This window comes from Uranotaenia lowii, chromosome 3 (genome assembly GCF_029784155.1).
Source record: "Uranotaenia lowii strain MFRU-FL chromosome 3, ASM2978415v1, whole genome shotgun sequence".
Taxonomy (NCBI): Eukaryota; Metazoa; Arthropoda; class Insecta; order Diptera; family Culicidae; genus Uranotaenia; species Uranotaenia lowii.
The window spans coordinates 138321755-138336708 of NC_073693.1; the positions used below are offsets into that span (position 1 = coordinate 138321755).

Sequence of the window (14954 nt, forward strand, 5' to 3'; positions counted from 1 at the left end):
CCAATTGAAGAAATTTAAAAACAGTGAATTTTGTAAAAACTCTATTATTATTGAATTATTGTTATTATTAATTTGAACGGAAAGGTATTGTAGTGAATTTTTAAATTAAAATGAAAATTTATAAAACCCCTCGTTGATCGAGTGTTTGGGCAAGTGACATAGATACCAATATTAGAAAATGAAAACAAGTTGCAAGAGTTGATGAAGAAAATAATAAAAAACGATCGTCCTCCTTTCCTGTGGACCTGCAACCGAACTACACGTCTTTTTTTACTCCTGAGAGAAACCCTGGATTTATTAACCTTAACCTATCATGGAGCAACCAGTGTTCAATTGAGTGCCAGTGCTTAGTTTCTCTGGAGTATTATGGTCTCGTCCAACTCTTTCCTAATTCATGTACCTAGCTTTCCTCCGTGGTGAGAAGTTTTGTCCTCGAAAGGGCCCTGTGATTTGGCACAAGCTGCCGCATAAAAGAAAATATCAAATGAGTAACTTTGAACCTTACCTTGATTAATATCAGAAAATTTACGCTTTATGGAAACTGGAGACAAATTAATGGTATTAATTTTTGGTAAAATAACAAGTGGAATTCGGATCAAAGATTGGTCGACAAATTCAGCATATCCTTTGTACAACCGTTTAATATCTCTATCCACTTGCCTAGGTTCGAATTGAATCTTATAGAAAACAAGCAAACGCCGCCGCCTTCTTAACACACAGTTGACTGGTCGTTTACTTGGTCCAGCCTCGTTCCCGTTCTTGCGTCAGCGTGAAATCATACCGATTGGGATTCAGAGTACTGACCTGATGGTTTGTAATTGCCGGGAAAAATTCCCATCCCTCCTGGATGGAGTGTTTCTTGACGGCACCGGCAATGCTGAAGAACAGTCCCATCACCATACCGGCCACAACGCTGCGTCTCCAGGCACCGTACACGCCGCCGGCCATGTATCCACCGAGAACGTAGTTCCAGCTATTGAGAGAATTTAGAAAAGGATCATTTTTTTTTCTTAACACAGTGTAAATTGAGAAGCACTCACGAATCATCCTTGCCGCGAAGCTTGTTGGCGGCGTAGGTTCCGACGGTAAAAGCCGACGCCATGCCCATGAATGGACCGGTGAAGTAGACGTACCGTCCCAATGAAGGGATGACGCCTTTCGGTTTGGAAATCATCAGTACCTCGATCGAAGACCAGCCCAGACCGGCGGCCAGAGCGTACTTGTTGGTGGCTACCATCTTCCCGAACAGGTCCGAGCCCTCGGGCTGGTCATAGTATCCGCTCTTCAGGATACTCATCTTGCCTACCGATAAAGGAAAAAATAAGCTAACGAAAACAAAACAACCGATCGCGGAAGATGGGTGGTTGCCTGACACTTTTAAACAATTTGATGATGAAACCAAAGCCTACGGCTTCATTGCAAATTGTGACATTCTAATAAACAGATAATAATGCATGAAAATACTGTTAAAGACGATTAACTTACCGAATCCTAAAGGAAGATGGTAATTTTACGTAACGATGCGAATGTTTCGATGCAATGTTTTGAATTTTTGAAGAAATGTCACAATGCACGCTCACATGAATTCAATCGGAAATGGGTAAAAATTAAAAAAAAAATGCACGGAGAAAAATCATTTTCTAAAAAAAAAATTTGATTCAACAACTATAAATATTAACGCGCCAGCACTAAATTTTACTCCGGAAGTCCGGACTTCCGACAAAGGAAAGTGAAGTACTAGATTGTCGGAAGTCTGTGTTTTGTTGCCAGTTCACCAGCGCCGATGTAAACTAGAGGCTTCTGTCGGCTATGATACAAGAAAAGTTGAGACGTATACTAGAATCATAATGATGCCATGTGAAAATTACCGTTGCATTTTGAAAGAATTTTTTATCGATACCACAGGAATCTTAGTTCTGTTAAATTTGGATAACATCATAAAGGCTTTTGGTTAATTGTAAGTATTAACTAAATTTATTTTACATTCTTATCTACACGCATGGTCGCCTAGTTATATTATACCCCGTTACGAATCGCTTCGTGGCTTCTCAGTAAACTTTTCCAAATGTTCCAACTCCAACCGCAGAAACATTTGCAAACTGGGATCAGATATTTTCTTCAGCACAATTTCTCGAGCTTCTTCGCTTCCGCCATCGAGAAGTTTCGCCAAATCGCTGGCGTACTTTATCCACACGCAGTTCTGGCACCCGGACATGCAACACGTCGTGGGTTCGGGTGGTAGCTACAAATATTTGTTTATATTTTAAACTCAATTGAACGTAAAACTTATCCACAGAATTTAATACCTCTATATCGCCAGGATTTCCATTTTTATTGTTGGTGCAAAAACCTCTTATCCAGAAATAGTTTGACTTTTTAGAAAATTGCGCCCTTATGATATGTAGAGCCTGCCCAGATTTATTCATTAGACCTCCACACCACTGGGCTAGTTGCAACTCGGAAGTTAACTGCAGCTGATCCTAGAACTTCAACCGATAGTTATAAGCGTAACTTAAAATTTTAAGAAAATTGTCAACTTACAGATTGCTTATCCAACTACCGTACTTAAATTAAAATTTACGTTTCACCTAGAATTTCAAATAAAACTATTCATGTTTACATAAACTCTCAACCTTGCAATTGCTTCACCGAAAACTTGATAAACTCGAATTGAGCTTTGAATTAAACTATTACCCGCTGAAAAGTTAAGAAACAACTTTGGGAAAAAACAGCCCAAAAATTGAAATAAGCCGACTGAATATTACGAAAGGACATGCACATCTATGCATATATGTTTAAACAATTCTGATTTACTCTAAAAGTTTGGAATTTAATAAGATTTTTGTTTCTTTACTATGTATTTCCTTGATTTTTATGTTCAAATTTATTTGAGGTTTATTCTTGTTCGGAAATATATAAAGCACTGGTTGTCAACTGAGTGATTTTTTTGACAAACAGTGAAGAATAATTTTTTTCGAAATCTGAATTCAATTTGAGAAAGAAGCTGAAGATTTTAAGGGAAACCAACTGTCGTAAGATAATCTTAGATTTTTTTTTCTGTAGAGTTACGAGTTCAAGGATGCCGAAATCACAGAAAATCTTTAAATTCATAGAATTTTAAGCGAGTTTTCATCACAGAACAAAACACAGAGCTTAATTTCTTATAAAAGTTTGGATCTCTAACTTTAAATTTAAAAAATATGATAATTGTAAATTTAAATTGATTTTACTCAATTAAAATATAAAATGAAAAATTTAGTCATTAACCGGCGCCGGATATTAATAATAGTTTTTTGGAAAACAGACGTCCCTAAAGATGATCTTAAGAAATGGATTGACAACTTAGCGAAGCATCCATGGGAATCGTCATGGAATCTGGAGAGGGACCGATTTGCAAGGAAGATCAAGGGAACTATTTCGAGATGGGAACACCGAGACTGTCGAAGAGAGCAGCGAGTACTTTTGAGAATGCTTGTGGATCATATGATATACCAAAGTCACCCACAGTCACTACACAGGATGAGCAAATCAACAACCCATAGGCGATATTTGCAACATTTACCTGACGGTCGAGCACATCCTTACAGACTGTCCTGCACGGAAAATAAAAAAAAGGTAAAATTTACCTTTTTGCGAGGTGAATTTTTTCCACCCCTCTTTCGAGGTAAATTTGGTAAATTTTGCCTTTTTTTCATTCACCTACACGGAAAATAAAAAAAAGGTAAAATTTACCTTTTTGCGAGGTGAATTTTTTCCACCCCTCTTTCGAGGTAAATTTTACCTTTTTTTCATTCACCTAGCAAAAAGGTAAATTTTATCTTTTTTCAATTCACCTAGCAAAAAGGTAGATTTTACCATTTTCTCATTCACCTAGCTAAATAGTAAATAATACCGTTTTCCCATTCACTGATTTAAAAGGTAAATGCTAGTTTGTTTGATTGGTTTCTTCAATTAAATTAATTTAAAAAAAAAAACACAATTCATGAAAAATGGTATTTATTTGAAATAAATAAGGACTGTTACCTAATATTTATTTTTGAAATATATCACCGTGTTCTTCAAAAAATGTTGAGGCAAGTCCTTTGTTCGCCAAGCTTGTCAGGTCCGGCTTTTCCGGAATAATATCTGAAGGCTGACGGGAATACAACACGAAGCTCTTTGGGCCGATCTGAAACAAAAGCAAAGTATTATGAAGAGAACAAGCACAACTAAATGAAATCTTAGAAAACACTTACCATTTTGTTCCGATTTTCACATATTGTGCACGAAGCAAAACTTGTTCCTAAACGGCAAAACAGCTTAACCTCAATAAACGGATTCGTCAAATAGTTACTTTTTTTCGAGATGATTTGTACCGATTTGTTTAGCTCAATCCAGGTCAACTTCACCTCGCTACGAGGTAAGTTTTACCTTATTTGGATTTACCTTTCTTTCTAGGTGGATTATACTTTTTGATTCAGCTCAATTCAGGTGAACTTCACCTTGCTACGAGGTAAAATTTACCTTTTTTGGATTCACATTTTTTCTCGGTGAATTGTACCTTTTTTCATTCTTCGTTTCAGGTATATTTTACCTCGCTGTGAGGTGAGTTTCACCTCGAAAAGGTAGAAGTTACCTTTTTGGCTTTTGCGAGCGTTCACCTTTGCTGTCTCGGTAAATTTTACCTTTTTATTATTTTCCGTGTAGCAAAAAGGAAAATTTTACCTTTTTTCAATTCACCTAGCAAAAAGGTAAATTTTACCATTTTCTCATTCACCTAGCAAAATAGTGAATAATACCGTTTTCCCATTCACTGATTTAAAAGTGAAATGCTTGTTTGTTTGATTGGTTTCTTCAATAATAATTAATTTAAAAAAAAAACAATTCATGAAAAAATTGGTATTTATTTGAAATAAATAGGGACTTTTACCTAATATTTATTTTTGAAATATATCACCGTGTTCTTTAAAAAATTGTTGAGGCAAGTCCTTTGTTCGCCAAGCTTGTCAGGTCCGGCTTGTCCGGAATAATATCTGAAGGCTGACGGGAATACAACACGAAGCTCTGTGCGATCTGAAACAAAAGCAAAGTATTATGAAGAGAACCAGCACAACTAAATGAAATCTAAGAAAACACTTACCATTTTGTTCCGATTTTCACATATTGTGCACGAAGCAGAACTTGTTCCTAAACGGCAAAACAGCTTTACCTCAATAAACGGATTCGTCAAATAGTTACCTTTTTTCGAGATGATTTGTACCGTTTTGTTTAGCTCAATCCAGGTCAACTTCACCTCGCTACGAGGTAAGTTTTACCTTATTTGGATTTACCTTTCTTTCTAGGTGGATAATACTTTTTTATTCAGCTCAATTCAGGTGAACTTCACCTCGCTACGAGGTGAAATTTACCTTTTTTGGATTCACATTTTTTCTCGGTGAATTGTACCTTTTTTCATTCTTCGTTTCAGGTATATTTTACCTCGCTGTGAGGTGTGAAACTCGAATAGGTAGAAGTTACCTTTTTGGCTTTTCCGAGCATTCACCTTTGCTGTCTCGGTAAATTTTACCTTTTTATTATTTTCCGTTTGCTTATGAAAATCAGCTTTCTGTGAGTCACCTGCCAAACGGAATACGAAACATCCTTGCCAACGACAAGGAAACCGAAGAAAAGATACCAGATTTTTTAAGATCAACAGACTTACTGAGTCAAGCTTGATGTTCAGTAGTATTACCAAATCTTGAAATGTAATTATTTTTCTTATTCAAAAGAGGCGAATGTATTCAAAATTTAAAGTCTCTAAAAATAAACAAAACTTACTAACAAACAATTTTGTCTGGTTTTTCAATTAAATGAATGGAAGTAGCGTGGAAGAATTTTTAGGTAAATCACAGATAGTCATACTTTTTTTCGTAAAAACACAGGACCAATTGCCGAACAAACTTTGGTTGCCATAGTCGTTTCTATTCGAATGTCATTTAACTATGGCTGTCGAAGGAAAAGTGGCTCCTGAGACACTTCTCTAGAGCCATTGCTAATCCCATATTGATTTGACCCCAGGGTCAACGATCCTACTTGTAATATCCTTCCGTTCAGCATGCAATTATTGTTCGTTTTTGACGACCGCAAGTAGCTACAAACCTTTGAGGAATTCCACTTTTTTTCTGAAAAATATTTTATTATGATTCCGTCAAAAATATTATGTGTAAAAGTAATAATTAACTTCAACCACAACAACAAGATATATTTGCTTCTAAAGAATTTATGTTTCGGAAAATTCGGCATATGTTTTATCGGAGGTTAAGATGAAGTTATCAAAAACATACTGATGAAAAAAAAATCCGTGTCACGTTGTGAGCAGAGTTGGGCCAATAATTTTGTATTCAGAGCATTTAGCTATAAGACGTTTTAACGATTTCGGAACGTTATAAAGCAATTTAGGAAAGGACAGAGTCTTCAAAACGTTTATCGTTCTATTAAAAGAAGCATTTTCAAAGTACTTTTACATGGAGACAACACAGCTACATACATTAAGGCCTATTTCCAACAAACTCAAATACCAAAATGGACGGACAAAAGCAATTAAAGAAATAATAAATTATTATTAAATGGTCAAGAAACTAAAATATTGTATATTCAACAGGAAAATTTTTGTATTTCAAGATAACTGTCAAGGTTTTTCGGATACTTGTATATAATCGTCTCGGGAGAAGAACAGACAAAATAGTCAAATTGTAGAGACAAACAATCCCAGCAGAGAGACATCACAAACAGACAGTGTAATACATATCAATATTATATAAGTAAGTATATATTTGTTTCCATATACATATAAACGACTTTGTAACTTTTGCTGCGTGCTAGCTTTTGTTCATTTTTTTTTCTTGTATGCGGCGCCTTATTTGCGTACAACAACCTAACTGAAACGGTGTTCCAAATCAACTAGCCCGGCTTCAAATGTAAATGTAGGTAAATTTGAAAATTCTGTGCGCAACATATTTTACCTGATTTTTTTCTGATCACACAACGATGTCAAATGAAATAATAAGTAGGTACATGTAAAGGCATTTTGTTGAGTTTTTTTTACAGATTGTTGTGTATTTGACAAAAGTTTCTCTGATGCTAACGTTCTTGAGTGGATGTTTTTAGTGGATGTAACAAATTTCCGATTGAGATGTGTAGTTTGTGTAATGAAGTAATTTACACAGTACAAAAATATTTCTCTCCAAATAACTTTTCGAGCAATTTATGATTCATTTGCGAAATTAGATCGCTTCATAGCTGCGAACAGTTTCGTTTTGAACACGCATTGGATTGCGATTTTCAAAGTTTAAAATTAGGTATGGACGTAACACCGATCTACAGTTCGAGGAGGGATGAGTTTCATCCATCGAAACAATTGTATCACTTTTTTCTCGATTCTTTTTGTTCAGGGGTTTGTTGAAGTGCAGCTTTCGATTCCATTCAGAATAAAACATTAAACATACTTTAACCCGATTCAAGCAACAACACCAAGCTTAAGCGTATCTGTGGAGTAGAATAGAATAAGGTAGATCAAATTAGAACATTGTACGCATTTTATGGTCGAATATTTCAACATTTATTCTGTGTTTTATGTTTCAGATTGTTATGATGTGAAATGGGTACTGTATATTCGATTTACGTTTTCGATCTGAAGCTACTTTGAATGAAGTATTAGTATAGGTAGTTGTCGTCGTTCATACTATTTGGTTAGTTACGAATACTACAGATTAAATCTCAAATCAATAGGCAGACCTTCTTTGTTGGTTGCGGATTCCGTTGGCCAAACAGCAGGCGAAGATGAGTCCGACCAGCTCGACAGCGGCTACTCCGAGTGACACCCATCCGAGCACGTTTCCGGCACTGTCAATGAATTCACCCAAACGCTTCTGGCAACCGGTCAGGAAGGGAACGCAGGCAGGGGCCGTTCCTGCTGAGCAGCACGATTGAGGCATAGAAACGCCCCAGTCCAAGGCAGAAGAAACACCGCAGCATTCGAGCTAAAAAAAAAGCCAGGTGAAACAACCGTAAAATGACAATTGACAATTGTCGAATCTTCATGAGAAGGTAGTTGCAGGTACTCACATTGCTCTGGATGGTATTGATGAGTTCGGCGTTGGCTGGGCGGTCACGCTCGTCGAACACCTTGGCGAATCCTTTCTTGAATGCATCGGAAACGTCACCGACGTAGATGAATACCAGGGCGGCAACGACGATTTGTCCAACGATCAGCACCAGCAGGAAGAATCCGTACTGTTTAAAAGTATACAAAAAGGGGTTAAACTTCTGTTTCAAAACGAGATAAGGAAACTTCCGGGACTCACGGTCGAGGTCATGCAGTAGGACTCGCGAATGGCACCGCAGCATCCGAAGAAGGCAATGATGAACACGATCGAGCCGAAAACGATGAACAGGATCGACGGGGCGACGATGTTGTGCTCATCGCTGATGTCCTGCCATTCGGCAACCTTGGCCAGGGACACGCCTCCGATCACAACCAGTGCAATACCGCAGAGCTGTAAAGGAAAGGAAAGCAAGGAAAACGATAAGAAATATGTACTTTCTTCAATACTTTCGATGAGGTTTATTAGTAATAGCTTTTTTATAATCAACCCTTTGATTTCAAAAAGTACAGCACTTTTGGAGAAACCCCGATTAAGATTCATCACCCCCAATTCAGTTCAATTCTTCAGGTCTTTAATCTTTGGATTCAAAAAATCAAGATTATAGAATTATATAAATTATTTTTTTACCCACACAATCATAATCATTGATCGAGGCTTATGCTTACACCGAAAAAACTTTTCACATTACCGCTACGTGAAAATATACATAGATTTTTGCCACCCTGAAAATCATGTGAAACCTACGTGAATTTCAGGTAGCAAAGAGAGCTCGCGTAGCAAACAGAATTCACATAATTCTCATATGTGTTGTAGGTGAGTTCCATGTGACCGTTCACGTAGATCGTATGTGAATAGGGATTCGTTCTGCTACATGCATTTCACATAGATTATATTGTAATATGAACGTAGTGAGTCTTTCTTAACAAATTAATAAAAATGTTTTGGTTTTGCAGACACATTTTATTGTTTCGACTAATCATCACACTACACTTCACTTATTTCACTTCACAATATTGTCGCAAAAATTTGTTCGATGATCCTTTTGGTGGTTGTCTGTCCGTCGTAGCTGGCCAATTCCAAGTTCTATTTGAAAAGGAAAAGATGCATGTAAACAACGGTCACAATATAAAATTTTTATTACTTACGGAAAATCAGCTTCTCCATCATCCGTAATTTTTCTAACTACCAGCACCAACTATTGAATGGAAGCCATATTGAGTATGTTCTGTACTCTCTCACATAGATTTTACGTGAATACGTTATTCAGAGCTACGTGAACATCACATAGAATGCACCAAATCCCTTTGTACTTGGCGGATCACTGGATTTTCACGTAAATTGGATGTGTCTTTGCATTGCCAGCAAACGGCTATATGAATTTCACGTACGTATCAAGTGAATTTTTAATAGCTCCTAAGTGGTTCATGTAAGTCATTCGAAAATTCACGTAATGAGCGCCTACGTGAAAATCCAGGTGAATTTAAAGTTTCCTTTTCGGCTGAGTGTATACAATAGTTTGCAATAGTTTAAGCACTGACCACACTGACATGACACTTAGAACAAAAATTCAACCATTTTCTGTCTAATTTTTTTTTGTCAGATTTTGCAGGTTCGCAATACCGACGGCAGGTGGCGAAGCTGAAAAATTTTACAAAAAATGCCCTGTAGGAAAAACGGTCATGTTTAGCCCGATTTTATCGTAGAAATTGCGTGTTTTATTTTTAAAGTCGGGTGGCATTTCCTAACTGGGATAGCATTTCTTCAAATCGATCGATGCGCACTCTGGAATCGACATTGCGTACTTTTGGAAAAATTATCCAGAAAACGAAATCGAGTGTCCAGTCAGTATGGTCAGTGGTTTAAGCGCCCTTCTTCAAGAGATTCTGAAGAATAAGTGATAGTCAACAACTATGACAGAAACATAAGGACTCCGGCGAGAACAAATTCAATTTCGTCGGAGAAAAAATCCATAAAGTGCCCAAAGGCGACTTAAGAATTACCTTAAACTTAAAAAAACCAAAATATATTTTAAGTGTTGGTATGAATTATAATTATCCAATAGAAAGAACATCCGCAGATGAAGAAAATCTATTCAAACGACGGGTTCATTTTTTGTAATTAAGGAAATGAGCCCTTCCGACTAAATTAGTTGAAGGTACCAGAACTAAGGCCCATCGAAAAATATTGGACTTTTATGAATCAGGGACTACGAAAGCATTTCGAGGAGGTCAACAGACATGTATAACAAAAAAAAGGGTGTCCACGATGAAATTGCTCTAACTTTTTAACCGTTGGGTAGAATTTAATGAAAATTTGGGTGGATTTAGTTCATAGTGCATTGTTTACATCCTGCAAGTTTAAAGTCCTGTGATCAAAACTCGCGGAAATGTAGTCGAAAGAACAGCTCGTGCGTGATAAAATCTAGCGCATTCATCACGAGAACAAGGATCTCTCGCATCGTTCAATCGCTAAAACGTTTGTAATCGCGAATTCCACGGTGTCGCGAGTGATTAAGCGGTTCGAGGAACGATTGACCACCGATCGGAAGCCCAGAAGTGAAGGAAAAAGTATTCAGTACAACACCAAAAATCACAACCGCGTATTTGGGGCCTTCAACCGAAATCCGAACGTCTCAGTTCGGGATGTGGCTAAGAAGCTGCACCTAAGCCGAAGTTTTGTCCAGAAGGCCAAAACTAAGGCTGGGCTTCGAACGTTCAAGGAACAAAAGGCCCCTAATCGCGACGAGAAGCAGAACAGAAATTGTGAAGGCCGACGTCAAACAGATCCCCGGCAACCTGTTTTTCACGGCCAATGAAAAGTTCAGCGTTGCGGAGCATGTCCGCACTCAGAAGAGTGCGTCCAGATTTGCGAATAAATTCCTGGTTTGGCAAACCATCTGCACGTGTGGGAAGCGGAGAGTGACCCAGGACACGATGAACGGACAGGTGTACACGAAAGAGTGCCTCCAGAAGCGGCTGCTTCCTCTCCTGAAGGCTCACGACGTCCCAAAAATCTTCTGGCCAGTATTTGGCCTCATGCCACTACTCCAAGGACGTGCTGAAGTGGTATGCGGACAATAAGGTCAATTTCGTGCCGAAATTTTTAAACCCCCCAACACTCCGGAGCTCCACCTCATCGAGAAGTACTGGGCGATTATGAAGCAGCACCTTCTTAAACGACCTAAGGTAGTGAAGACAGTTGAGGAACTGAAGAAACTATGGGTTTACATGCAAAAACCAGTTGATTCACAGGTTCTGTAGAATCTTATGGCCGGGGTTAAGGTCAAGGTGCGGGCATTTGCGTATGGACTGTTTATCAATTCCGCCATCGCTGCGAACCAAATTGGACGACAATCATTCGATTCATGATGCACTGTGCTGTGCTAGCGGCTGCTGTGACAAATGTCTTAACCATGACATCACCAATGATACCGAACTGCCTCTCGATGACCTAATAATGCTGGGAAGCATTCGAAGAAATGTGCCTTTCTTGAGATTTATGTAAATGATCAAAACCTAAAAGTATGGGTTAACTTTTCTACATCGAAAATGCGATCTTGAAGAACATACAACGATAAAAATTTTAGTTTTTTTGAAGTCAATTGCTCTCGTCAAGTACTTTCGTTTAGTTCTGCTGCACCCTACCTCAAGTCAAAGTTCAATTTTACGTTGCAATTTCCGGGCGAACCAACCGCCCACATATTAAGAAAGATCTCGGATAGAACCCGTGGTCGGTCACATGATCGCGCAAACAACGGGGCAATTGAATCTAATAGTTTCCAAGTACGATTCGTTTTCATGAAAGCTTTCCGGGCATCGACCACTGCCGAGCGATGACAAATGGTAAATGATAAATAGAATCATTCACATTTTGCGGCTCAGGGTTTGTTCCAGTCGGGGGTCGACCAGGTAGCTCAATGTTTCCATATTTCAGGTGTACTACCTTTGTCTGAATATTCTCCTGACTCTTATCCCTCCTTCCAAACACCTTCGCATGATTTTGGATACTAGCTGTAACATGCGACAAATGCTAGTAGTAAACTCATATATCACCGATTCCAGAAATGTTTATAACATATGGCCTTGGCAATGAGCGAGGAAAAAAAATTGTGTTCATTTAGTGTATTTATGGTTGGTGAGTGAGTGTAGGAAAGCAAATTGTCTACCACTAAATTATCGGGATTTTACGGGGTGATTCACACGTGGTTTGACAATCAACTCAAACCGCATATTGTTGGAGCAAACATTTGATGTTTTTTTTCGCTCCCTAATTACTGAATACCTAGCAGCAATTGGGCGCCCGAGTGCTCTCTGGTGGTGAATAATCGATGACAGCTTACTGAGTGCTGACTGATTAGACTCGTCGAAGTCGAATTGAGCTTTGAGCTGCGATTGCGGTCAGTTTTGACATTTTTCTCATACAGCAGTATATACCAAATTAGTTGTTTGCTTTCACCAGAACACAAAACAAAATTCGAAGTATGTTATAACATTTGTCATGGAGATTTTATTAAACTTTTGAATTTGCCATTTAATCTTTGCATTAACACAGGCGTTTGATAAATATTAGGTTGGAAAATATATTTTACTGATAGTATACATTTAGGCGTTTAAATTCTTTGCTGTCTTTCTTGAATAGATAGTCGAAGAGCACCAAAGCAATAATGAATCTATCATCTGAACAATTTACAGTTGTTCAAATTATAAAATGCAATGTAAAAGTTCAACACTGGATCAATTTTTTAAAACGAAAGATTATGAAAGACGTTTATGTCATCGATTCAAATGAACTGAACAGCTCCCGAAGTCTGATCAAAATATCGAAATTAATTTTCATACTTCAAAACAAGATTCGCAAGAAAGATTCTGACTTATCGCTGGAAGTCGAATGACATGCCCCGATTGTACAATACGTTTTGTTCCGATAAGAAAATTCTCATCCATTGTATCAAAAACCTAGGCGTTTATATGAGTTTGTGCTGATATCGACCAACCAAGATAAGTTGGTCACCGGGGAGCGTTTTTTCAAACTTTCGGCCTCGGCCAAAATAACGGTTTCGAGCGACAAGCCGCTGATGAAAGTCGTCATAAAAAAGAGTTGTCAACGAACCTGACACTAAATAGTTTGGAATCAGTCTGCCTTCACCCATCGATAAAGTTCTGCTTCCAAGTTTCGATTTGGACGCATTCATGATAAAAAAAAATACTAGGACGATAACTCGTTGAACATTGGTTTGAATTTTACTGTCGACTAGCAGCGTTAATCATTCATTCGGTACATTAGTCAGATAATTGCACAGGATATGATTCGCTGGCTTACTTCAGCGAAGCTGACATCATTTGGCTTTCGGTGGGTGTTGTTGGTGCAATACAATACAAATATTGTGGTAGGTGTGAAAGTCAAAAATGGTTGGGAAATTTCATATGCGAAGATACCAAGATATTTAAATTTTATCAATGTTGATTTTGAGGTTTTTTTGTGAATCATTTATCTTTTTTTGAACTTAAATTTAACGAGTAGATTTGGAGCAAATACGATCAGTGGAACTAAAAAATTCATAAATATTGTTACAAGAAATCTATGTTAAGTTCCAAAACCTTAACAATTTCGCATAACTTATAACCAGAGCTGCAAATTATCAGCGTCAGACAGCTAATGTCAGCCGACTTTGATACTGCTTAGCATGTCTATGTCATGCGATACTGATTTTTGGTCAGCGACATAAGCTTACAATGTCATATTGATATTGATATTGTAGCTTGGTCATTCAACTGGTAGACGACTTTGATATTCTTTCGATAACATTGACTATACTAGACGTTGCACTATGGGGTTTGAGGCGGCAAAAAGTCAAAAACTGAACTTTATCGGTCGCTTTGTTATTTTTACTAGTTGATAACTTTATATTTAACTAAGATATTCCCAGTTTTTCAACTCATTATCTTAAATACTGAACGCACCTGCACAGGCATCAGACTTTGAAAAATTGAAAAATTTATATGATGAAGAAAAAAAATAAAAAAAATCTCATATATTTCTATGCCTTGCCTTGCCAAAAAAAATTCCCGCATTTCCCTATACTCTTTTCACTATCAAGATCTAGGTATAAAGTCTTAAAAATACAATGAAAGAGATTCCAGGCACCTTAAAGCACCGTTTTTTGAGTTATAGTCAAATAAAGCTGACAATATCAAGCAAATGGGTAATCTTTACCCATTAATGAGTAGAAATTCAACAAAATTAATGTTGGTTTGTCAAAAAAAAAGTTTTTTATGATTGATCAATCATTTCACACATTTTTCTCTTGAGTTTCATGAAATGTCTTGATGTTATTTATCATTTAATGTTTAATTAGTTCACAACCTGGGTTTCAAAAGAGATAAAAAGTGGGTCAAAAATAACACCAAGCATCGTACTTTAAAAGTTATTTATACAAAATTTTTGTTAGAATTTATTTTAAGTTAGTTAAAATAGTAATTTTCATACAAAATTTTCAAAAATAACAAAATAGTCTAAAGCACCTAATCATACTTTTTGCCGCCTCATTGTATGGAACTGCCCCATAGTGCGTTGGTCAGGAGAAAAGATATTGACTGAAATTTACCACCCTTGCTTATAACCAAAACTATAAAAATTCTGACAAGGAGACGCTTTGTGGAACTTTCATATACACATGTAAATAACAATATTGGCTTGAACCAAAAAAAAAACTGCAGAACAGTTTATTCAGCATTGTTTTTCTACCGAGAAATATAAGTTCCTTTGAAGTGGTCCTTATCAGGAAGCTACGGGCGCACACAGGGGTAAACGCACCTAAAAAGCGATCAAAAT

At 37.3% G+C, this 14954-nt stretch overlaps 2 protein-coding genes across 4 annotated transcripts in view; both read right to left on the bottom strand.

Annotated features, from left to right (window-relative positions):
* Positions 1–623: 623 nt before the first annotated feature.
* LOC129756732 (uncharacterized) lies at positions 624–1592 on the bottom strand. Its single transcript, XM_055753728.1, has 3 exons — positions 1486–1592; positions 1041–1302; positions 624–973 (listed from the first exon to the last, which is right to left on the bottom strand). The coding sequence occupies exons 2-3, from the start codon at positions 1295–1297 to the stop codon at positions 733–735; spliced, it is 498 nt and encodes a 165-aa protein (XP_055609703.1). The 5' UTR covers positions 1298–1302; positions 1486–1592; the 3' UTR covers positions 624–732.
* A 5177-nt stretch (positions 1593–6769) lies between these two features.
* The window catches only part of LOC129753866 (23 kDa integral membrane protein-like), a 46684-nt gene continuing 38499 nt past the window's right edge, over positions 6770–14954 (bottom strand). For 2 of the 3 annotated variants that reach the window (XM_055749714.1, XM_055749715.1), the window contains exons 3-5: positions 8322–8513; positions 8083–8250; positions 7553–7997 (exon numbers count right to left, since the gene is read on the bottom strand). In XM_055749714.1, the coding sequence (XP_055605689.1) occupies positions 7740–7997; positions 8083–8250; positions 8322–8513 (618 nt within the window). In that variant the 3' untranslated portion in view covers positions 7553–7739. Of the gene's footprint in view, positions 7504–7552; positions 7998–8082; positions 8251–8321; positions 8514–14954 lie in introns of those variants that run through there. The other variant, XM_055749716.1, reaches the window with a different exon arrangement.